At 36.1% G+C, this 25,136-nt stretch overlaps 1 protein-coding gene across 7 annotated transcripts in view; it reads left to right on the top strand.

Moving 5' to 3' along the window:
• The window catches only part of KCNH8 (potassium voltage-gated channel subfamily H member 8), a 212,389-nt gene that overhangs the window by 62,836 nt on the left and 124,417 nt on the right, over window positions 1-25,136 (top strand). For 6 of the 7 annotated variants that reach the window (XM_052798498.1, XM_052798541.1, XM_052798526.1 and 3 more), the window contains exons 2-3: window positions 5,995-6,228; window positions 21,893-22,024. In XM_052798498.1, the coding sequence (XP_052654458.1) occupies window positions 5,995-6,228; window positions 21,893-22,024 (366 nt within the window). The remainder of the gene's footprint in view (window positions 1-5,994; window positions 6,229-21,892; window positions 22,025-25,136) is intronic. The other variant, XM_052798532.1, reaches the window with a different exon arrangement.

The raw sequence follows: 25,136 nt of genomic DNA, 5'->3' as shown, positions 1-25,136 counted from the left end.
GAAGGAAAGGATGTCGACATCTGCTTCTGCTAGTGGAGTTTAATTTTGAAGAACTTCAGAGCCATCTCTGCTAAAAGTTCCTCTCCTTTACTATAGTTCACCCACTACAATTGCACTGATTTTTTATTTGAAAGGTGCTCTGTGATGATAAATGAGCAGTAACAGCATTGCTACTATTTGAACAAAGTCCTTCTCAGTCCTTATACTTTACAGTTCAGGTAGATGCAAATGAGATTGGGATTAGAAAAGCAATAGGAACACATGCAGAGATTTCTAATGGAGGAGCAAATTATTTTCTTTTTTTTTCTTTTTTTCCCCCTCTAGGATCCCAGGAGCCCATTTCACCATGAGGGTTATTTTTTATTTTGTTTTTTTATTTTGTTTCCCTCTGATACTGTCTGGCTTTTTGGTCTGCTTTGTTCTAGGAATAGATACTTTGATTGGTCATGAAGAAAGCTGCAGTCATTATTCTAGTATTGACCTGATGCACTAATGGCAATGAAGGCTGGGTTTGAGATCGTTAAACACTGAGTCTTTTAAATGGCTTATGATCTGTGTTTACCAATAAGACTAGGGGATGATTTAGCATCCAGATGCCCAAGTTTTGCTTAGGTGTCTCTATGCTGAACTGCATCAGAGATTAACTCTTTTTGTAGCTATAAATATTGCATACAGAAAAACATTTTCACTGACAGACCAAATATTATTGTAAATGCAAAGTGAAAGGTTGATTTCTTAGCTGCTGAATTCGGAACTTTTCTACATAATGGGAATTCTTTTTGGCAATGCAGGTTAAGCGGGAGCTATGGCAGCTCACCCTTGAGCTGAGTCCATAGAGCTAGATACTTCAAATATTGTTTTGTACTCCGAATTTGTAGCTGTTACCCAATTTTATTAATACATTTCCTTGTAAAGTCAGCCTTTATTTGAAATGTCCTGGCCAATTAAATCAATTATATAGCTTACAATGATGGGTCCTTTGTTCATCAGTCCATACTTGTAGTTTATTATGCAATAGTTCTACCTTTTACTGTACTACTGTAAATTCACTGGAATATATGGTATTTTTTTAGTGAAGAGTGGGAAGAGGTACCAGTATAATCAACTTTCTTTCTTTCTGACTCACCTATATCTGGATAAATCTTAACCTCACATTAGTGACCCGGTTAACTGTACTGAGATTTTCAAGAGGAACTTTAATATTTGGAATTGTAGGCATTATAAAATCATTTTGGTCTCAATCAGATTCAAAGGACAGTAGTTGGTAAATGAGCTTGAACTCTAATTAAACTCAGTTGCATCTAAATATGCTGACATAAAGCTAAGGGTTTTCATATGCTATTTTTATCATTCAGTTAGGTAATCTTAACTGATAATGTGGTCATATTCTCCGTAACAGTAATTTGCATGAACCTGGAATGAGACTTGTCTTGTTAAGTTGCACATGTAGGAACTGTGGAATCAAACCTAAATGTAGTAAATCCTTTCATCCAGAAGAATTACGGACTGTTCTCCATTTGATAGAGTAGCTATGTGAGTCACTTGTTTAATTAATGCAGCTTCTTTGATTGCTAGGGATTATTTTTTTTCTTTTGTACATTTTTTCTTCCTTTTTAATTCATAAATAATTTAATATTTAAAATTAGAATGGTGGTTGGCTGTGCTTAGTTGCACAAGAAGTCAGATAGATGTTCTCTTCACCGATAAAGATGAAGACTTGCAGAAACCATCTGGACTTTGATTGAAAAGAACTGTTAGAAGAGCTGGGGAAGCACAATGATGAGATTTATAGCAGACATAGCTACAGTGTTAAAGTGAAACCCCTTTTCTCATTTTTCGTTAAATAAGATGACAGTAAGATTTATCAAGGGAGTGCTGAGTTTAATTGTAACATGGTCTCATTACAAACAGTCAGATAAATTGTGTGCATTAATTATGAAGCAGAGAATTGCATAATAGCCTTTTCCTTTAATTATCTCAATTCTAAAGCTCTGTCATGGGATGTTTAACGAACCTGCCTTTCTGTATCAGATGGCAAGTGATATAAATTTGTTCTGTTTCTTAGGTTATAATTTTGGGGTATCAGGTCATTGAAACAGGGCAACAGGGTGTAAGCCTGTGATTGAAGTTGTAGGTAGCATAGGTCTGGTTCAGCTTGTTTAATTGTCTCTGAGTTTATGCTATGTGTCTGGCAGAGGTTTCTGGAAACCACGCAAGTCTTCTGTTAATCAATTTCTTATCCACTCCAATATGTCCTGCTTCCAAAGCAAATATAGGCATGCAAGCTCCTAATATTCTTCCTTCAAACTTTCATGTGAAAAAGTCATTTGATCGTCATAGAAAATGAGCATAAAGGAAAAGAAGCATAATTGAAACAAATCTGCTTTTAAATTGTGCTGAATAGTTTTGGAATACCTCTGTCATATTCATCCGTGTCTGCTGACTTGCTGCTAAAGGAAAACTTCACCAATGTTGTTGGACTTTCTTGTGTCTAGGCTTCTTGTCCCATCTTTAACAGAAGCAGTTTTAAATTGTCCTTTACACCTCACATGCAGGCTTGAACATAAGCCAATTATTTTTACCCAAAGCTAATATACAAGTACACAATTTGAATATTTTTGTTTACTTTGCACAGACTTAGAGCACTAAATTTCTGAGCTGAAGAGTGCTACTCATGGTTTTGTCAAAATCTGTTCTTTCAGGTTGTACACAGATTTGCAGCAGTTCTACTCTGTTGTTGCAAATGCCCTGTGCTCCTAAACAGTCCCAAAGACTCAAGGTTGCATCTTTCTCAACAGAACATGAATTTATCTTGGATGTGTTTTCTTGTCTAAAAATAAAAAAAAATCCTACCAGTAATCTAGTACTGTGTCCTGATCAACCAACCTGAACAAAATAACTTAATATTCAAGCTGATGAGCTGAAAGAATAACATGGAATTCAACATCTTCTTTATTATTATGGAAGTGTTGCAATCTACACATAAACATATACCAAAATATACAGACCAATAGTTTTGTATCACTCATTGCAACTTTCCCACTGTAAATTCAAAAACAAGCAAAATTGCTGTCTTCCAGTCCATAAATTTCTAATAAATTATTCTAAATAAAATAAATTATTCTAAATCCTACTCTGGATTTTAAGATCTAGCAAGCTATCACTGAAGATCATAGAATTAAATGCTGGGGTTTTTATTTGTGTCACACTGAAGCCTGAATGATAAAAATTTCACCCTCAGTTCTTGTTTCTTGAAACATTTTATGATGCTTTATGTGCACTAGGAATAGCAAGTGATATTAAAGATTCCAAGCTATGAAAATAAATTACAGAAGTAAATAAACTTTTAACCAGAAAATTTTAAGATATGTTTAAAAAAAAAGTTTTCTTTGTGTAACAGGTAAACGTTAATTATCACTTAATAAATATTACTGAAGAATTTGATGAAACAGGTGATTATTGGACAAAATTATGTTGCTTGTTCCTTAAATGCTACAAGGAATTTTTTCAATAAATTATTTAAATATGTTCCTTAGTCTACTAGTTTGGGATTACAGGCGCATCTTTCATCATTTGACTTGTACTTCAAGTTCAAGAAAAATAGAAAATATAATTCTGATTTTCCTAAAGCTGATGGTTTACTGTTCTACTCAAAAAGTTCAGCAAAATTAGACTTGCAAGCCTTATCAGACATCTGCTGATGTTAATGGAAAGATTGCTTCTTACTCTAGCTGGCACTGGATTGGCTTTTAGAAGTAAATTGTTTTCTTCTATGAATGTTAAAGTAACCCAAAGTGTTCTGGGTTTATTTTGATGTGAATGACAGCAGAATCTGGCCATCTTAAATTTTTCATAAAAATCATGATATGCTTGGTAAGCTCCAGTGTATTCCTGTTCATAATGATATTCAAACACTCCTGTAATCCGAAAGCATCCTCCTTACCCTTTCTGTCTTTTTGGTGTTCCATATTCTGCTTCATGCAATTCACAACAATTAGAATTTAAAAAAAAAAAAGTCTTTGCATCACATAATTATATCTTAAACAATAAGAAACCCAGGAGTAAATTAATTTGATAGCTACAGATGCATTTGGAATGTAAGATCTGCAGGTCATACACCGTAACACCATCATTAAACTGCACTGCAAGCATATGATTTTAATTCTTTTGGCAGTGTGGGGATTTAGTTTTGTGTTGACAAGGGGAGCAGCATGTCAGTGCATGAATGGTAATGCTACTTATTCCCTAGTTAGGCAAATAAAAATGACAGGCTAAGTCAAGCACTGCACTGAACCAGAATGCATTTTTAAATCACATTATTTGGTAAATGAGAAAAATTTTTTATAATATAACAATCATTTATTGAAAGACTTTAATTAGATTTAAGCAAAAGGTGAGTAACTGAAGCAAAGTTTTAAGAGTAAATTGACCATTTAATAAACCTCAGCATTGTCTTTAAAATACTGAAATCTTAGTAGTATCAGCCATAGCATTTTATCCCTTGGGTAAATAAAGAGTAACGTAGCTGAAGTTGTTGGAATTTCATGGATGTAGAACTCTTGTGACAGTTAAGGCTGAAACAGACCTATTTTTCCTCTATTTTAGCTTATGAATTCTGTCCCTCCCTTCCCCATTCATGAATAATATATCCCTGTATGGGGATTAGGCATATCAACCTGAGTTTTCCATTAAAATAGTTCATTATTTCTCTTTAAATTTATGAATATTTATCAAGGGATTCTGGGTTAGTTAATAGTATTTCCCTTAATACATACACATGAATCCACGTGCAGATAATTCTGAAAAATGAGAAGTATCTGTCTTGGGACTAGACTGCTCCTAAGCTCCCGCTAGCAAGCTGTAAGGTAAACATTCCTTAATAAGCAATAGGCAAAAAATAGTCTTTCCTCCCTTGATGTGAAATGTAGACAGATTCCTCCCATAAAACTTTTTTTTTTTTTTTCCCCCCTCAATTCAAGGTGGGGAAACACAGGCAAAAAAACGGTATGAGAACTTCATATATTTTCTGGACAGGGTCTCCATGCTAATTTAAAAAGGCTGTAAAGTGCTAGAGCTGTTGACATAAGTTGAAGATGAGAGTCTAAGGCACAAAACCTTCAAAGACACTTCAGCAAGGGATGAAAATGATCTACTGGGCTGCAAGATTTGCCAAAGATCTGAGTTCAAATTAGAACATCACTTTTGTTGATTGATGTCCATGTCAATATACTATTCTTGAATTTATCATACATAATATTTGCATCTTACACACACTGAAAAATTATAAAGTGCATTAAGGTGTAACAGGTTGGTGAATTTTTGATATGACTGTTTCACAGGGGAGAAGTATGGTGGGACCCTGGAAGACAGCTGGCAGTGGTTTTGGATGAAATCTTTTTCCCTCACAAAAAAAAAGGAGAAAACAAAAGACAAAGAATTCCATGTAGCCCCGGAATGTGCCTCAACTCTAATTTTAAGGATTTCCTTGCAAAATTATATAAAAGAAATTAGTTTGAGTGTTGATAAAGGTCAACTTTAGCTTATTGAGAGCATAGAGAGATTAACTTTTTTTAAGATACAACTGTGTCTGTTCTGACTGCAGTGTAGTTGGAGTGGCAGCATAACAGAGCACCTTTGAAATTTCTCCAAAGCTTCCATGTTTGTCTCCAGTCTTTGGTCAACTGGTTGTTTTAATGTGCTAACATTAAATCATCTCAGAGGCAGTTATAAATTATTGCTGGAGGATGCAATGAGGCAAGCTGTATGTAGCCATGAGGAACCATCCTATGAACATGCTCTGTGGACTGTTAGACTTGATTTTATTTCTGACTAATGGTCTAAAACCAGAAGTTGCATTCTTGTTTGCAGGCAGTTGGGACTTTGCTTTTAACTGTATGTCCAGTTGTGCCTTCCTATGAAGCTAAAGGAAGTATTATGTCAAATGATGTAGAATTCAGACTGTAATTTGTGTTTTACTTTTGTGTTCTTCTACAGATAGTAACTTCATCCTTGCAAATGCTCAGGTGGCTAAAGGATTCCCTATTGTTTACTGCTCAGATGGCTTCTGTGAGCTTGCTGGATTTGCACGAACTGAAGTCATGCAGAAGAGCTGCAGCTGTAAATTTTTACTTGGTGCTGAGACAAATGAGCAGATGATTCTTCAAATTGAGAAATCATTGGAGGAAAAGGTAGAATTCAAAGGAGAAATCATGTTCTATAAGAAGAATGGTAAGTTTTTCTTTCCTGTTTTGTTAGTCCCAAAGAATGAAACTTAGCATTAATACATATAATATGTAGTACGCATTTCTATGTAATGATTTTGGATATCTATAATCAGACTAACAGGAATAGATTTTAATAAAGACAGTTGGGTACACATTGAGACTATGTTTATATTAGTGTTACTGATTTTATGTAAGTATATGACAAGTTACAAAGCTGCATAGAAGAAATTCAGGGTCCTAAACTGTGTTGTGAGATACTGTGTTATCTGCACTCAGTATGACACTGCATTTTCTACTTTTTCTGATATTGAAGTTCTTTCCCCTTACTGCTGAAACTGTAATTTAAAAATTAATACTCACTATAAGGTAGACAGTGGCTGTGTAAAATTTTCAGCCCCATCAACAAAATGCTCAGAACTTTGAATGATCCAAGTGACTTATTCTCCACAGCCTCTATATATAAATACAGTAATAATGATTTTCAAAAAATGGGATAGGTACCCTAAGCAAAATTTAAATTTAAGTATGTATTGTCACATAAAACAAATTCTGGGCATTAAGCAACTCCATAGATTTCAGTAAATTTCAAGTTGCACTGCCAAAGCTTTCACTCCTATAGTAGGGCATTTATAAAAACAATTCCATAGTCAAGATGATGGAGCCACGGAAGAAAGCACCCCATGATGCACACTTACCAGCTTCTTTCATTTGTATCAGACTCCTTCAGTGTACCTATTCTGTAAGTGTTTACACTGCCATCATTCATGTGATCTTCAAACAGATGACACTAATGTGAGATACTGACAGGATTGCAGCCACCCCAGTGCTACAGGAGCCTTAACATGTGCTTAATGATCCATGGGTGCCTCTTGAGTAATACCTTCCATTTTATTATACGGCTAGAATTTCTGGGCATATATTTAGGCCACAGGTTTTTCCTCATAGATCCTACTTATGTCTTTACTAATGAAAATATATTATTACTATTCTATTAAATACTTTAAAAAGTTGTTTTCTTAATAACTATATATTGACAAGAAGATAATCAGTGATTTAGAGTATTAGGAGAAGGCAGCTTCACTTTCCCTGACTTATACAAAAAAGAGAAATGTTGCTTAGTTGGCTTGTGTTCATGACTGCTGTTTTTCACAGTATGAAATTTTGAAGTTATTTTGAAGATGCTGCTAAATGCTTCCTCCTCTTGTCATTTTGGGGAGGCTTGCGGGGGGTGTTTGTTGTTGGTTTTTAGCATTTAGATATGACTCCCATAGTTCCTTGAACTCATGTTTCAGGAAGGTTACTCAAAGACAGTAGTTTTAAATTTGTAAATCATGTCTGAATATAGGGAAAAAATGATCTTAATTGGGCAGGATAAGAGCTGCTTTTCTCCAGCATTGTATAGTGATGAGTGGGCATGGTGCAAAGAGATTTCAATGTATGTATATGAAAGAAGTAAAGCTAACATATTCGTTTCACTGTCTTGGTCCTGAATGATAAATTGTGATTCCTTTACACAATGGAGGGGTGCTTCAAACCTATAATAGATATGATTAATGCAGGCAAAAGGAGATTGCAGGTCAATTTGCTTATCAGTGAAGTAGCTGAACCACAGATAAATAGATAGAGAAATTGTTTAGCATAAAAGAATTCCCACAATCCATCCTACTTGCATCCGTGTGTATAATTTGACTGGAAGTCGTTCCAAGACATTTTCTGAATATGAATAAATTTCCCAGACTGCTTATTATATTTTTCATTTTCATGTATTTCTGTACCACTGGGAAACAGAAATGAATTGATATTAAAATAACATGAGACTGTTCTTGAATAAAAGCAAAATTTATCTTAAAAAATAATCTTGTTTTTTCAACAGAGCTGCAAAGTGCAGACACAAAATTTGGTAAATCATCTGTTTTAGCTAAATGTTTTGGTTTGGGGTTTTTTTCAGAAGAAAAATTGAACTTCTGAAGCTGTTAGGCTTATTCAACATTGGCAAGAAAAAAAAGAAAAGAAAAAAAAGATGTCTTTGTTGCAGAAAAATGTTTTAAAAATATTATAAGACATAAGAACTTTGGGAATAATGGCCCCCAAATGACTGTATGGATACGTTCAGGTTTACCCGATATTGAAAATAATTGTCAGTTGGTCTAGTGCCCAGTGTAATGCCAGGAACATAGGTCAGTGGGATACAAGTAACTAGCAATGTCTAGTTGTCATAGGGTTACATTTCAGTGTCCCATTAGGATTTTAGGGTGTCAGAGTAAAACTAGGTATCTGGCTTTAGTCCACTATTCAGAGGTACAGTCTTGCTCTGTATGCCTAGCTACGAGACCAAATGAACTCTTTCAAGGATAACTTCAGGGAGAGAAGTTCAGCTTCAGGCATAATTCTGAGCTCACAGAATAGACTGACATCCCTCAGTATACTTCTTAAAAGCTTGATAATGAGTACAACATTATGATAAGAAATGACTATGAGGGAAATGAATGTATGAACACAATAACTTATTCTTGGTTTCCTCTTCTGGATTTGACATAAGATGTCGAAGGTTGAAATTCGTAGTTAATCATGGGTTTTTTCCATGTGTGTCTCATCTTTTGGGTTGATTTCTTAATTGCCACATCTTTTGATATTTTGAATTTGATTTAAACTCAGTTTAAAACTGATTTAGTTTTTATCATTAAATTAGATTGTTCATTCTAAAGAAGTAGTGATTCAATCTTGGGACTTAAAGCTTTTACTAGTTTTGATCTGAATTTAGTAAGCTTGAATATGGGGCCTTTCACAGTTACTTAACCATCATTTAAGAATTCACATAGCACTTCTGCTCAGTAATTGTTAGTTAAAGGAATGACTGTTATCACTAAAGCAACCCCAGCAACTAACATGCAATTTCATGGAAGTTCCAGACTGCTCTGAGCTGACACTGCAGCAAGTAAGAGTGACGTGCAAGGAGTTGGGTAGGGAGCTAAGCAAGATGGATTACCCGACTGTGGGATGAAATGCAGGATTTCATTGTCTTTGTCATTTGGGTTTGGATCTTAATGAAAGGATGATCTTCAGCAGTTGTACTCTGACCAAACTGGAAAACAATCCACCTGGAATGACTAGAAGTGGATAGGAACTTTTATCTGTTCCTTTTGGCATTTTAACAAATCCTTAGAATAGGATCAACTGGGTGTACCTTCTCATCCAGCATGTTTTCTGCCATGTTAGCACAGAGCAGTGTTAGAACTATGGCAGCAGCAACAGCTGCTTCAGAGAGAGATGTCTTTTGAAAATCCCACTCAAAATACACTTTTCATGATAGTTTCAGTATTTATTTTGGTTCCTCAGTCAGTTTCTAACTTTTTTTTTTGTCAGAGCTATATTGGGTTTTGAAGACAAACAGAAAAGGAAACTCTTAAAGGACAAGGAATTTTGTGATTGTTTCTTTCTTCAGAAAGTTTTAAAATTATATAGCTTAGGAACTGATTTTTTAAATGACTATTTTTTTCTCTTACTATTTCTACACTTTCTTCAAAACATCTGCAACAAATTAAGTTGTCAGTTATGATAATGGCAATACAAAGTAACCTTTTCGAATTCAAGTGAGTTGTGAGAAAAGAACTCACTCCCTGGATGTCTTTTTTAGAGTAATCTGAAAGCAGATGGACACTATGCTGAGGAACTACATTTAGACAAACCCTTCTTTTTCTCCCTGCCAGACCACTGCAGAACTTTGTCAATAGCAAGTACATGTAGTTAAATGAGGTCTTCACAATCCCCCAAACTGAAGTACAAATAAGCAGCAGCATGGATTTTTTCCTTTTCTGTTACAGCCTAAGATGATGCTACAATAAGCCCTATAATCATTGGCTTAGTCCAGTCTAAGTTCTCCATCTTCAGCTGCTGAGAAAGTCATGCATTGGTTTCCTTATTACCCCATCAGACTAATTTCCTATGTCTCAAAAATCAGTTTGTAGTATCTAAAAAGAGGTCTGTTCTTACACGCACCCTCTTAAGACCTGCAGTAGTCCTACAAACTTCCTTCACTGAAAGAAAATTGGCATCTTTCTGTGTATGTGTAACTTGCATGAAACACCGTGTAGTCAGTGATGGCCACTTCTGACTTATGGACATTTGAGAGGCTTCACTGTGGTGTCTGTTGTATCTGTGCAGCCCAGCAACGGGGCTGTTTGTGCAGGCTTTTGTGGACAATTAAAAATCCCTGCTGTAAGAGGACTGGAACAAGTGGGTGTTGCTGGGACCAGCATTACAAATTGCCTTAGGCCTTGGCTGCAAGCAGAGTTTGCTTCATCTGTGATAGACCACAGGGACTCAAGGGACATTGTCATCTTCTAGGTGTAAACTGATTTAAACACTTTGGCATGTGGCTTGTAGTTCTTGGCCCCTAAAGATTTGGTAACTTGTAAGGTCAGGAAGGCATGATATAGTTATTTTCTTAATTTTTTAATTTTAAGAGTCAATATGATTAAATGGAGGTATTTTGGCTCTTCTTATCAGTGTAGGAGAATATGTGTTTTAATAACTCTGTAGCCTGATCTGGAAGGTCAGGACCAACGTATTTTTTCAGATTAGCAGAATATGAATGGAGAAAGGGTGAAAGTCAGAGCCTCTTACTGAGTTACTGGATACCATCAGGAAAATGGCCATTTGAAGTCTAGGTGCAACAGTGTTCTCACAAGAGCAGCAATGACAGCCACAGGCAAATGAAATAAGCCTCAAGCCATGAGACATCATCTATAGCCTCTGCCATGGTTGCAGTTGAATAATGTGGCTACAGGATAACAAAGGCTCCATTACTTTATTTGCAATTAATGCATGACTTGCGTTAAGCAAACAAAGAAACCTGGGTTTAGATGATGAGTTTAATCTTATTTAAAATTATAGAAGACTTGATTAATTATAAAGAAATTTAAGACATTAATTTCCCTTAAAATGAAAGAAAATTAGGTTTTCTTAAAGCTTTTCTTCTCTACTAAAAGTATTTTCTTGTTGCAGAAATGGTATCCCTTTTTTCCAACAGGAAGTTTAAAAAAATACTTTTAATGGTTGTCTGAAAATATCCTGTAGCATTTTGAAACATGGGAATTGTATGGTACCTTTTTAATATGAACTGACTCCCTGCTTTAACAATCTCCTGAAATCCACCATGTCTTTGGGAAATGTTAAGCCCAGCAGTTAGAGAAGAGGCATTTATTAGAATTTTCTAATTGAAAAAAAACCAACAAACCTTCCGTACAGAGACATCAATTTGCTAGTGATGTCTAGTTACTAATGTAGAGGAAGTCCCTTGACAAGTTGCTTGGCAGGCTACTTCATTGCAATGTGACCTTACTGTTGCTCTGCCTTAAAAACGTGGTCTAAAAATAAGAAAGCTAAAAAGCTTTTGTGGTTGGTTTGCTCACATTATCTAAATTATAGTACAAAATACAGGACGAGGGGAATAAAAAGAGCAGGCAACACTGAAAAATTAATCTGATGGCAATATCTAATTGCAATTACATGAGCCATAAACGATAATTTGTGTCTTTATAAAAGCATACTCTTTTTTCTTTTTTCTTTTTTCTTTTGTCTTTTTTCTTTTTTCTTTTTTCTTTTTCTTTCTTTTTTTCTTTTCTCTTTTCTCCTTTTTCTCTTTTTTTTTTTTCTTCCCCCCTTCCATGTAGCTCAGTAGGCATTAGGAAGTTTCACTGATCTTGGGGAAATCTTTATCTTGAAAAGCAGTATAGTTGTGGATGTAGGCAGAAGGCATGTCCTTATTTTCCTCTGTTTCACTGAAGAGGCAATTTTTTGGCTCCTTTTCTCTCCAAACACTTCATTTGATTGACCCACGGCCTCTGATGAAAGGTAGTGTGTAGCCTTGAAGTGTGTAGATGTTTTAGAGACAGTCCCAGCTTCTGCAGCAGAAGAGGAAGGCGGGGCAGACTTCTGCTCCTCTGGAGAGCCGTGGCTTAAAGTCTGCAGAGCCTTGAGTGAAGCGGTCAGTGAAAGCCTGCAAGGAGATGCAAGGGGATGAACTCCAGTTAGAAGAAAAAAAAACCCAAACAAACAAACAGTAAAATCCCCTGTGTGCAATGTGATCTAAAACATCTGAGATCTTTTGCTGTAATTTAATGAGACTTCAACAAGACTGCTGCTTACTAACTGGCAGCGCTGATACTTTGTTTTGATGGCACTCGCGGTGACATTGGCTAATAGCTTCTTTCAATAGCAACATGATTTATTAAAGCGTAATTCACTAAGAAAAGACTTGTTCTCCTAGAAGCACATTGATAAGTAAATAAATCTGTATGAGAGTTTCCTGCTGCTTACTGCATTGTTACAAAGTGATGGGTCCTTCACTGCTTACAGATGATTACAGATTAGTGTTTCCATGCAGGCACCCTGGGCTTCCAGCTGCACTTAGGAATGGCTGTTAGTAATGCTGTATGCAGTTTTTAATTTTTTTAAGATATATTTCATTATGCTACTTTTTACACAACCATTTTTAGGAAGAGATGGACTTATTTATTTTGCAGTGGGATGTTTGTACTACATCAGACTGGTCACTCTTCCCTTCAAATTTTCTCACAATTTTATGGCCACATTGAGGCTGCTGATAGGCTACCTTTTATTTTTATGAGTTTTAAATCAAGCTTTAGCTAAAAGCTGACTTGTGTCCCTGTGCTTCACCATGACTTAGGCCGTTCTTTAGTTAAAGAAAGATCAAAGTACTATTTCTCCTGATGACTACCTGCCTCCTTTCTGCTGACATTTCCTTATTTTGTTCATGATGCCCAAATCCACATACCTGGATCATGGTGCAGACTAATTGCCTCCTCCTGTGCTGACAATTGCAATGAGTTCTTGCGTTAGCTCCATAGTTTTTTGGAAGAGCGGCAAGAGGCTCATGTCAGCACTGTCTATTGAACCCTCTCACTGATTTGGCTACGGAATTGCAAAAGAAGTCTGTTTTTATAAAGCAGTTAAGTAATTAAAAGGTTAAAACCTACTCCTTTCCAACTGGTAGGGTTACTATAATTCTTTTCAGTGGGCAGTCTCAGAGTCTGTTTACAGCATGTGCTCACATGGATTCAAGTGGTGAACTGGGAAGATTAATCCTCTCTACAGTGTTATGTAATTCCTCAGTGTGTGTTTCAAAACCCTTCTGTACAACAACCATAAACCTGACAGGATGGAAGTATCAATCCAGATCCACAATTTGACCCCTTCTCAGGTCCCAGCTTTAGCCCCTTCCTTACAGAAAGGTGCTGATGGGCAGCAAGTCAAGTGCAGGTTAAAGTTCTTGAGTCACGGCCTCAACAGAAAATCCTCAAACTTGCTGAAAACTGCTGATTAATGTTAACAGATAAAACTAAAATAATAGACAGGAACTATAGAAGCACTGATATTCTCATTAAGCAAAAAACTTCTCTGACCTAACCTTGTGGAAAAAGCAGTGGAAAATAAATGATCAGTTTCTAAATTGGAGCTTTGCAGTCTAAGTGGACAACTAACCAGCAGAATCCCCTCTTTCTCCATGTAATGCCTGTTGAAAGCTATATGAATAAGTGTGAAGCTGTGACCAGCACCTCTCCCAGCGCTGGCAGACCTCTCATTCTACAGACTCCAGACCTTCTGTTTCTAGGGGTTGCCACTGCCAGAGACACCAGAATCAGGGTCACAAAAATATCTTGCACGAAGATATTTTCATTTATATTGTTATCACTTGTTATTTGAAACAGAAAAAGTGGAAAATTTTCTTTATAAGTGTAGTGGTCTGTTTTGGTATTGCTGTGTTTTTGCTTACAGGAAATTTCACGTCATCTTTGAAGCTTCTTTTTAAAAGAATAAAATAATGAGCTTAAAAGCACAATAATGTCATTTGAAAACATAGGTGTGTTTAGATGGATGTGGGCTACAACTCCTCCGGATGTCAAAACATCAGACACAATTTTAAAAAGGTTAGGTAGCTTATAGGGAGAAACTGAGAGAAATGAAAAAAACATGTGTATAAGTACATGCTTTTTGATATGTATATGTGCATATATATTTAAATATATATGCACATATACATACATACCTGTATATGAGAGCTCATCCTTGCTTAAGAAAATTTCTTGCTTTTTTTTTCAAGGGACAAAAGTACATCCCTCAGTAGACTGGGAAATCGTATTTACTGCTGTGATTACATCTACATGTTGGATTAGAAGCTCTGAAAATCCAAAAGGAATAAGGACCATAGATTGTAAACACAGTTTTAACAATAGATTTCAAAAATACAGTAATCAAGGGAAAGCAAAATTTGCTCATTTTGGGATTGCTCAACTCAAAGCAATGAAAAAAGCAGAATTCAACTCAAGAAAGTAAAGACTAGAGTGCTCAGGAAGGATTGAACCTGACTATTTCTGAAACATCAATACAAAGATATTGAAGAAACAATATTCTGTTTTGGGTTTTGCTGGTTTTGTTTTCTTGTTTGTTTGGGGTTTTTTTTCCACTTTAACTATAGATATTGGAAATTTATTTATATAAATAGACTGTGTCAGTCAGTACTTTCCTAGGAGTTAGCTGACAAATGCTGAATGCCTCGTACTATTATGACCGTGACAGAGTAATGATCATTGAAGATGGAGGAAAAGTTGCAGACTGATAATATTTATGAATCTGCCCTGAAGTTTTTTGCATTTAAACAGAATGCATTTCATTCACTTAACTGCATTTTTGGAGAATCCTGTGTATTTTGCTAATTGTTATAAATGTAACCTTGTAAATGTATTATTACATCAGGGAAGTATTTATCTCCTTTATGCAGTTTTCTTTTCTAATCTGGATGAAGATAGGAAAAGGAAATTAGAGCAGACAAAAAGAAAGTAGTACACATAAGGACAGTGTATATCACATAGCTTTAATAGGCATTGCTTAGCTTCTCTGCTTTTGCTCAATGAAAACTCAAATGTAACTAGAGGATTTTGAAATGCAGTTTCATTAAGTAGGAAAGATAGTGGAGTTATAAAAGGAGAGACAGGAAAGCTGAGTAAACAAAGCTGAAATGTAGATGTGCTGGAGCTCATAAATTAGTTTGCATAAAATGTGCGCTGCAGACTGTACTGTGTTGCATACAGAAAATGTAAAGAACACCAAGGTTGGATAAGTCACGCTCTCGAACTAGGAGCTACCATAACAGAGGCAGTCTGTGTCCACATCATAATAAACGGAGACTCTGAGGTGGTGAGTTAAGCCTCTCTCTGCTTAACGTTGGCACTTTGCAGGGGAGGCAAGGATAGGAGTTTGCTGTGCTGAAGTGTCTCCTCTTAGAACATCCTTTCCCTCTCTCCATCATGGCAGTGATGGCAGAAAATGTTAGACACGCTGGGCAACATGACATAATGAGTCACTGAGTTACCTGGCAGTAGAGGGAACAGAACATAGGTTGAAGATGGGCACAGAAAAAGAGGGTGGAAACACATGGAGGGGGGATTTGCACATTCTCTGATGAGATGTGATAGATTTGAATAATTTCATGTGGTACTCCATAGCCTATACAGAGGGATGCAGAGCTATTTTTAATGGAAGTTTCTAAATCAGCTCCACAGGTTTAACACTTACCTACTTATTCATACTGAAATGCAATTTTTACTTTGTTAAGGTATCTTACATATCACCTTTCCTCTTCCAAGTTCTTGGGATACCACTGTATTCTGGTTTAAGATATTTTGGAATGGATTTACATTGGCTGTTAAAACCTGTAGGGAGATTTGCTTGTAGGATACAAGCATGATCTGTTGACCATACAGAACTTGGGGAAACAAGTTCTTGAGCCTTCTTTACTACTCCTATGAAAGTGTTAGCACAACCATCAGTGACCATATAACTATTACCTGATAGCCCACATGTGTTCTTGTTAGTTTTCCTGTGATATTGTCAGACCAAAGACTGTCACTAGGATATAGCACACAGGTTGTCATCTACAGCAGCAGAATTCAAGGAAAAAAGTGATAGATTTTGTTAATACATACATGTGATTTCTGCAGAGATGATGGAGAAGAATGAGGTTCTTATTTGCTTAGAGCAGCAAAATCTTGCATTAGCTGTATTAATTGATCATTGTCAAAGTTGTGATATTTACAAGAGAGAAAGTACTCTAATTATAGCTATACTTCTTTCAGCTCCATTCCTTTTCTGTTTAGTTCAGTTGCTTTTTTTTTTAAGCATTGTTTTCTTCTTTGCACTTTGCTCTCCTCAACAAAATGTTGACATCTTGTCAAAACCACAGAACATTCAAAACAAAATGTTATCAGTGATGCTGGGAATCTTTGGATAAGCTAATGAAAGAGAGGCAAAGTTTTTGGTGTCCTGGTCTGTCAGTCTTGGAGTCTGTGGTGGAAAAGTGGAAATGATCAGGCTAAAACTTCTCTGGCAATATCAGGTATCCAGCAGCAGGTTTATTTTTCTAACAATTAGTGACTCTGTCAATGAGACTGTTGTACTGCTGAAGATTTAGCATCAACCTTGTTGACAAGTTATTACAGCTATCTACAAGAAAATATTTTTATCTTTGCCTTTTACATAATAAATTGCTGGAAATAGGGTGGTGTGTTTTAATTTTTTTTTTAAGGCTTGATTTGCATCTACATAAAAGAACATTCAGTTTACTAAGTCAAGTACCGAAACATAAAGAAATGGGTCAGATTTATGATGTCTTGTGCAGCCTAGTTCTGCCCTCTTATGCATATGTATCATGATAATTATTCCTTGAAGAGTGCTTGTTTCATGCCACAAGACTTGTATATCTAATATGCAAAACATTTAAACTTCCTTTTTTACTTCAGGTACTTGGTTTCTTAGACTATGAAACATTACATTTGGTTAGTCTGGTATGTTATGTGCAGATGCAGAGCTTCATGAAAGAGCTCTGCATCTTAAGCCCTCTTCCTCTCACCACAGAGAGGTGGAGGTAAATCACAGGAATTTGTTCATTTGTTATTTCCCGCCCTTGAGTGATGGAAGGGGCAATGCAAACTGGCTCAGTGTCTGGAGAGTGGTGTGGTAAGCAAAGTCCTGTGGCAGTGATGGTCTGGAAGTGGATATGACCACTGATGGTTGACACATGGCAAAAAATGGAAGCCTTAAGCTTCTCTGCCTGGACAAAACTACTCCCAGGCTGTCAAAAGCAAAAGGAGAACATAGCTTTGCGTCAGTATCACTGGTTCTAAGTAATTCAAAGGAATATGTGTGGCTAAGAAGATACTTACTGCAGAAAAGCTCAACTAAAATTTTGACCAGATGGGTACAGAATTTAATTATTTTGTTAAAGAATTAAAGAAGTTGGTTGTCAATAAACCCATTCCATTTCTATATTATGATACCTCTGCAATACCCAAATATCCACCAAAGATTTCCATTCTCAGTATTTCATTGGGTTTCGTCTAGGTTGGGCAAGACTAAAGATTGAGCAAGTATTCTTGTATGGTGAGTACACACAGCTCATCAATAGGGCTAATGGTCTGAGTCTGTTCCTTGGTTTAAGCATGCCTTATTTTCTAGTGAAAGGAATGCTTGGCTCTGAAGGCTATTGGCATTCTGATGGCATGGTTTTGTATAAAATCTCCCTTTTAAATTCCTTGGTCTGTTGACCTTTATTTTGATTTCAGTCTAAGGACAGGCTTCTAGCGGTCAGAGCGAGGAAAGGTAGAAAGGGTGGTTGAGAGACTGACCATAAAGCACTCTCTTTTTTATGTATATATAAAAGGTGGACTATAGCCAAATTGCTTTGTGATAAGATTATGCTTCATTTGGTCTCTTTTTTCCTTCCCTGTGATGTGCTTATATAAGCCTTGAGGATATTAAAATATATTTTGAATCTTCAGTTCATAATGCAAGAGAAAGATTACTCTTTCTCCAAAAGTGGTGGCTTGGAGCAATAAAGAGAGTCTGTATATAAATAAACCTCCAAAAGAAATTTCTTTGATAGGATCTTGACAATACAGAAGACCTTTGTATGCACCATCTGAAGCAGGGAAGGAATTTCTGTCTCACAGACAAGTGCACTCAAAAGAACTGTAACAAAATAGGGCACTACTTTTCTTGATGCATAGAAAGTTCTTCTTTTGGCTTATAGAATTATATGATGCTGGCTTTCAGTAAAAACTATGTAACAGATTGCACTGGATCAGTATATTTTTCCAAGAAGTCTCCTCAATAGTGAAAGATAGCACACTTCTGTTCTTGGCAGAGTGCAAGCACGTATTGACCTAGTACTGACCAAAACTGGATCATCTCCTCGAGTCCTGAAGAGTACTTCATATTCATTTGCTCCTTTCAGAGTAAAGGCAAAAAAACAAACCAACAAGCTCAGCTTAGGACTTCTGAAGATTGAGTGTATAAGTAATGCCAAGACTGGCAGCTCCACCATGCAGGGCAGTAGCCTGGAATTCTTCAGGAGAGAAGTAGCCTGTGCATGTATTGGATATGTGTTTTCCTTAGTGGTGCATACCATTTTTTGTGCATATTTTCTTTGCTTAGTCACAATATTTCCAGGCATAGTTACAGAGGAAGAGAAGGAGGAGAATGACAACAGATGATGAGAGAAAATACGATTGAAGAGAAACAGCAAATGACATTAAATGGTGACAGGATGTGGAACATTTTCAGTGACCAGTGTTCACCTGCAAAGAATTCAAATGCACTTTGATTATACAAAAGAGCAAATACATTAAAACATGAAACATTAAATGGATTGGTCTCTATTTCTAATGATGAACCATGTTACAATAACTTCCTTAAACCTGCAAATCTATCTTTTCAGATAATATTACCAGATGTGCTTCTTAGCATAACTGAGTTAGGGTTGTTTGGACATGTTTGAACAAGCCTTAATGACTAATTTGTATGTGTGTGTAGAAAAGACATGAAACAATCGAAAAGAGTAAGATATGCTTCTACTCCTGGAGTTGATTAAAAGAGCTGTTTAAAAGACTATTGTGGTTATTGGTGTTGTTTAGAAGGAGTCGAGAGTGACTTCTTGTCCAATTGAAACTACTGCTAGAATGCTGCCAGGCAGAGTGTAATTTTTCAAGTAAGAATTTGGCCGGTCTAAGAGTTATAATAATATTCTTTAGAGATCTGTGATTCTATTTTTAAGCAGGAAAGTAAAATTACTTAATGCTGCTTCTCTTTGAATGCATCACTTCAGATTGATAGGGTGGTGGCTCTCTATAACATTTCTGACAGTAACACCACTGAGCAGTTTTTCCCAGAAGTTTTGATAAAAGACTCAAATGTGTACAAAAAATGAATTAAGAATGGATAACTGAAATGGAAGAAGGAACAGTAGAAATACCTTGCTTCTGACATCAGTTCTGCCTTCTTTTAAAGGGGCTTCTTTGCTTGCTCTGTCTTCAACCTCAAAATGAGAATATTTAAACCCAATATAAAGCCAGTCTGCTTCTTCCCATGACTTTTCTTTCCTTCTCCAGTCGTCTTTCCTCCTGTCGTGGTTTAACCCCAGCCAGCAACTAAGAACTACGCAGCCACTCACTCACTCCCCCCCCACACCCAGTGGGATGGGGGAGAAAATCGGGAAAAGAAGTAAAACTCGCGGGTTGAGATAAGAACGGTTTAATAAAACAGAAAAGAAGAAACTAATAATTATAATGATAACACTAATAAAATGACAACAGCAATAATAAAAGGATTGGAATGTACAAATGATGCACAGTGCAATTGCTCACCACCCACCGATCGACACCCAGCTAGTCCCCCAGCGGCAATCCCCCGCCCCCACTCCCCCCAGTTTATATACTAGGTCTGACATCACATGGTATGGAATACCCCGTTGGCCAGTTTGGGTCAGGTGCCCTGGCTGTGTCCTGTGCCAACTTCTTGTGCCCCTCCAGCTTTCTTGCCGGCTGGGCATGAGGGGCTGAAAAATCCTTGACTTTAGTCTAAACACTACTTAGCACCAACTGAAAACATCAGTGTTATCAACATTCTTCTCATACTGAACTCAAAACATAGCACTGTACCAGCTACTAGGAAGACAATTAACTCTATCCCAGCTGAAAACAGGACACCTCCTGTTCCCAATTCTCCTTGTCCCTTCTTTAAATACCTTAAGTGGAAGCGTTACCTGATGACTGAACTAATAATGTTACTTTCAAAGCTGCCTGTCTGCCTCTTGGAAAGTTTGCCCAGGATGGAGATGACCAGATGAATTTCCTTCAAAGCATACCTTTGTACCTTCAACTGTGGTGGTCCTTCAAAAGGGAAGCTGCTGTTTCACTTCCCATGCTTGCCTACAGCCTGCAACAGGCGGTCAAGGGAACTTCAAGTTAAAAATTTAAATTAGAAAGCTGAATTGTGATCTTGGTGTCTCCAGTTCATTTTCAAAACTGCGGAGTTCAGAAGACAGCAAATAGAGTGGGAAGTGACTAATATGCTTGCTCTTCCTAAGGACCCCTCCAAAGCTCAGCTGATCATTTGGCATTAGTCAGTTGTGGCAGCAGTGGTGCAGGGAAATACTCCTGTTTCTTTTTATGAATGAAAGTAGACTTGTGCTTGTAAATGAATGCCAAAAATTGTATGTTGGGAAGGAACATGACTGTGGAAGTGTAAAGACATGTCGAAAAAAGAAATTTAAAACTAAAAAAGTAATTCTGTAGCAGTACTTATTTATCTTATAAATAATATTAGTAAGCTGATGGTGGGTGGAGGTAGTTAGTGCTGATACCCAAAACCTGAAAAAGACAAAAGCCTGGCACTGGGCTGAATTATCTCAGAATGGATGGGACTGGGATCTAGGATGTCTGCCAGGATCTCTGCTATACTTCCAGTGCATTATCAGCATCTAGGCATTCACTATCTTCTGTTCTGAGTGGTCTGCATTAACAGCAAAATTATGAATGATATCATTGGAAATTAACAACGTACCTTGCAAACAGGACATGTGACACAATCAGTGACAACAGTAACAATTTATTTTAAGCCATATAATTATGTAGCAGGTGTAGGCAGAGAAAGGTTGTCAGACTCAGCATTGTCTAACTTAAGTCTTAGCAAGGTAAACATTATAGACAGTAAGGAATATAGCTGATATTAATTTTACAGATGATTTGTGGTATTATAAATCTCACCATCTGTAAGATGCAAGGAGTTAATTCTATTTCTATTTTAAGTCTGATGTCTGATTAGTTTAAATATCTTTGAATTAGTGGAATGATGCTCTGACTATCAGGTCTTCTGTCAAGAGGTTTTAATGAGTATCAAGTCAGATGATTAAGGCAGAATGATTCTATAGTAAACATGGAAGCTTCAGATGTCAAGTTAACAAAGTGAAAGCTATTCCAGTAAAATAAGCAACATCAGTTGAGAGTTCAAAGGAAAGCATGGTTTCAGAGGAGTAGGCAGCTTCATTAAACTCTATTAATGATCCCTGTAGATAAATTTTGCATTTAAATTAATGCCTTGCTTCTAGAGAAAGCAGTATTACTGAGCTTCAGCCAATGATGCAAAGAGATTTATACAAGCTGAACATCTGTGATTCCCTGACTACTAACCTCCTAAATAAGATTTTTTTTTTTTAGAATTACATTAGTTGTAGATTTAGTAGTTCACTTTTTTTTTTTTTCTTCTCTCTGCTAAAAGACAGCTGTTTGAATTAAATTCATTCTTTATCCTTGCAGGGTCTTCATTCTGGTGCCTACTGGATATTGTTCCTATAAAGAATGAAAAAGGAGATGTAGTACTCTTTCTGGCCTCTTTTAAAGATATAACAGACACAAAAGTGAAGATTGCTGCAGAAGACAAAAAGGAAGGTTTGTGTGAATTGCAACAACTTTGATAAGAACCAACATTGATAAGTTTTTGAGTCACACCCACATGACCTCTCTCTCTCATGTACACTTCAATATAGAGACCTCATAGCTTTCCAAAGAAGAAATTAATACATGACATGGAAGGATAAATAATCTGTTGAAGTTCTTATTTGCAATTTTTTTATTTACATATTGCTCCATATTCTGTAAACATGGAATCCAGGGGACAGAGTACTTTGTCCTCAAAATTAAATTTGGTTTAATGTACCATGATTTAATTTATTTACTTTCTGGATTTTCAGAGGTACATTTTGGAAAAGCTAGACCTTTTCAAACATTCCTTTTGTGAACCTGATTTCAGCCTGGCTGAGAGATGAACGAATGCATTTTTTCATGTTTTTTCATAAGCAGAACATACAACTTTAGAAATTATTTTGCCTATTGAGAAGCATGACTATTCTTGTGTCATCAAATTTTCATTACATTATATGAAATTATAAAATTTACTATGTCTTTAGGAATATCCAATAGTATAAAAAATACATTCACACATTTATTTGCTTCTGAAGGGAAACAACGCAAGGATTCTCTCATGAATTTGGAAAAAGATTATGTCATGCTAATGATTCACAGCTGCCTTAAAATAATTTTGACTGTATAGTATAGTCAAGTTTTGCTAAATTCTGCTAACACAAAGCAAAGACAGTGTGGGGGGATGGAGGTTATGCAGTCAGCATTGACCTGTGTTGTGTAGCAAAGGCAGTAAACTTATTCCAGGTTTATATTTTGTAAGGGCATAGTGAACCAAGACTTTAGGGTTGCAATTTTTCGGTCTCAGAGGAACTGTCTAGAAAAAGTTTATCTGTAGACAGAAAAATGTTCAGAATTCTGTAAAATTTCCATACTATTGAATTTTCCAATCTGGCACTACTCTGGGTTTTATTTAAATTTTTTACTCTGTGATAGCCATTTGATCTCTGCATATCTCAGAAACAATATAGATATGGCCTTAGAACTCCTTTTTCTCCCTGTCGGTTTCTGAAGCAGGGGAACAATTAATATTCAGTTTTTTCTGATTTTAAATATTAGCTTTTCAATAACATTTTTATATTTCAGTTACAGAGAAGTGTAATTCAGCATTCTTTTACAACATTTTAGTAATTTAAAACAGAAAATATTACCCTTCCCTCTGCTGCTGAATATTTGTAAATCAACATTTATGCTAACAATGTCTGCCTTTTCTGTATACTTGGACAAGTAATTTCACCTTTGTCTTACTTTTCAAGCCCTGAATAATGGAGGGTGGTTTTTTGCATCCTTCACTTTTGCAGCAAACATATTTGAGAATTTCTGAGCTGGAAGACTGAAGAAAGGCTTTGAAGTAGTATACAAGTACATTTTGCAGCTTTTCCTTACATCTAATTTCAACCAATTACTTCACCTCGAAGTCAAATAGTTAAAATATAAACCGTATTTTATCTAGTTTCTCCTTAAGCCTCAGAAAATGTTAGTCTTACAAAAGTTTTAGGCAAGTAATTTATTAAAACATGATATGTGGGGCCAAGTAGAATAGATTATCAGAAATCTGTGCTCTAAAGGCTATTGATTTACTTTATGAGAGATGCAAATTTTCAGAATACACTCAGTGAGAAATCACATTTAGTATGCCAGTGAAGACTTCAAATAGGTATGTCACTGATTATTTGTAAAACAACAGCTATTGTTTATCTGATAAACACTTTATAGCTGTATGCTTATTTTAGTATGGATTAAAATGATCTTCAGCTTTTGATGTGGTTTCATGTCAAATTGTAAATCTAAGCAGATTTTAACTCATGTTTGCAGTTGCACATTTAAAAATTAATACTCCTTCTACTGTGTACTGACAGAGGAATGCACTTATGCAGAGGTACATTACACTGGCAAATGCCTATTCCATTGCTATAAGCTTATGAATATTGACATTTGGCTGTCTTTTGCGAGGTACTCCTTAGAGTGCAATCCTAAAACTTGGTTGTTCCTTCCCTTTATACTAATTTTAAAACCATGGCAATCATTTTATGCTATGGTGATACTTGTTTGCATCATGGCAACAGAAAGTAGTACTTAGTGGGGGCTTTGCCAAATACACTGTTTTATATAATATAGTGAGATAAGAAACAGGATTTAACCATTTATTCAAAATATTTACAAACAATTCCAACATTTTAATTTTATGTAAATCTACCTGGCTATATAAAAGTAAATTTAATAGTATGTTAGCGCTTTGAGTAACATTCAAATTCTTCCTATGCAGAGTGATTCACTAGTGCACCAGTGGTGAACATCATCTCACTATTGTCAGAAAAGCATTCCCAGTACAATCTAAGCAACTGATTCAGTATCTGAAATTTCAGAATGTTTAACTTCTAGAAGTAATTGGTTCTTCTTTACTTAGACCAAAACTACTATCAGGCATGCAGGATGCACCTCTTATTAACAGAAAATTGAGTTTGCACTTTGTCTAAAGGTATTAAAGATGTTTTTTACTGTTCGGTGATAAACATCCATTGCAAAGTGATTGATACATATTGCTAGTTATTATTTTCATAGTTAATATTGCTAAAACCATAATTTTACTTTTTCAAAGATTACTGAATTTGTCCTTTCAAAAATCAGATAACTTGTAAACTTGGAGTTGAAAGCCAGGTCTTGCTATAAGATAATTGCCATTATGCGCAGTTTTCTACTGCCTTTTTGGCATATGTCTTGCGGTTAGATTGTGTATGGGAAGGAGAACTTGGATACAAACATGCTCAGCGTGAAACTCTTCTGCTCATGCAAGACTGTTGTATTAATGTTTTTCTTTCAGTCTCTCTCTTCTCTGTTCTGCACAGGACAGACTTTTGTAATTTGTATGGAACATTAATAGTCACATTCCATCTCCCTTTAATTTCTAAACCCCTTAGAAATCTTATCTAACAAAATTCCCTCATGTTCCTTTTCTCCTAAGTCTGCCCTGGACCCCTTGGTATTCCACTAACACTCTATGGTAATACCCCCTCACTGGTTACACCTCCAAAAGCCTTCTCCAGACTCATTCTTTCTCACCTCTTTCCTACCTTTGATATCA

This window comes from Harpia harpyja, chromosome 1 (assembly GCF_026419915.1).
Source record: "Harpia harpyja isolate bHarHar1 chromosome 1, bHarHar1 primary haplotype, whole genome shotgun sequence".
Taxonomy (NCBI): Eukaryota; Metazoa; Chordata; class Aves; order Accipitriformes; family Accipitridae; genus Harpia; species Harpia harpyja.
The sequence above is the reverse complement of the archived record's forward strand: the minus strand, read 5'-3'. Positions and strand labels throughout refer to the sequence as shown.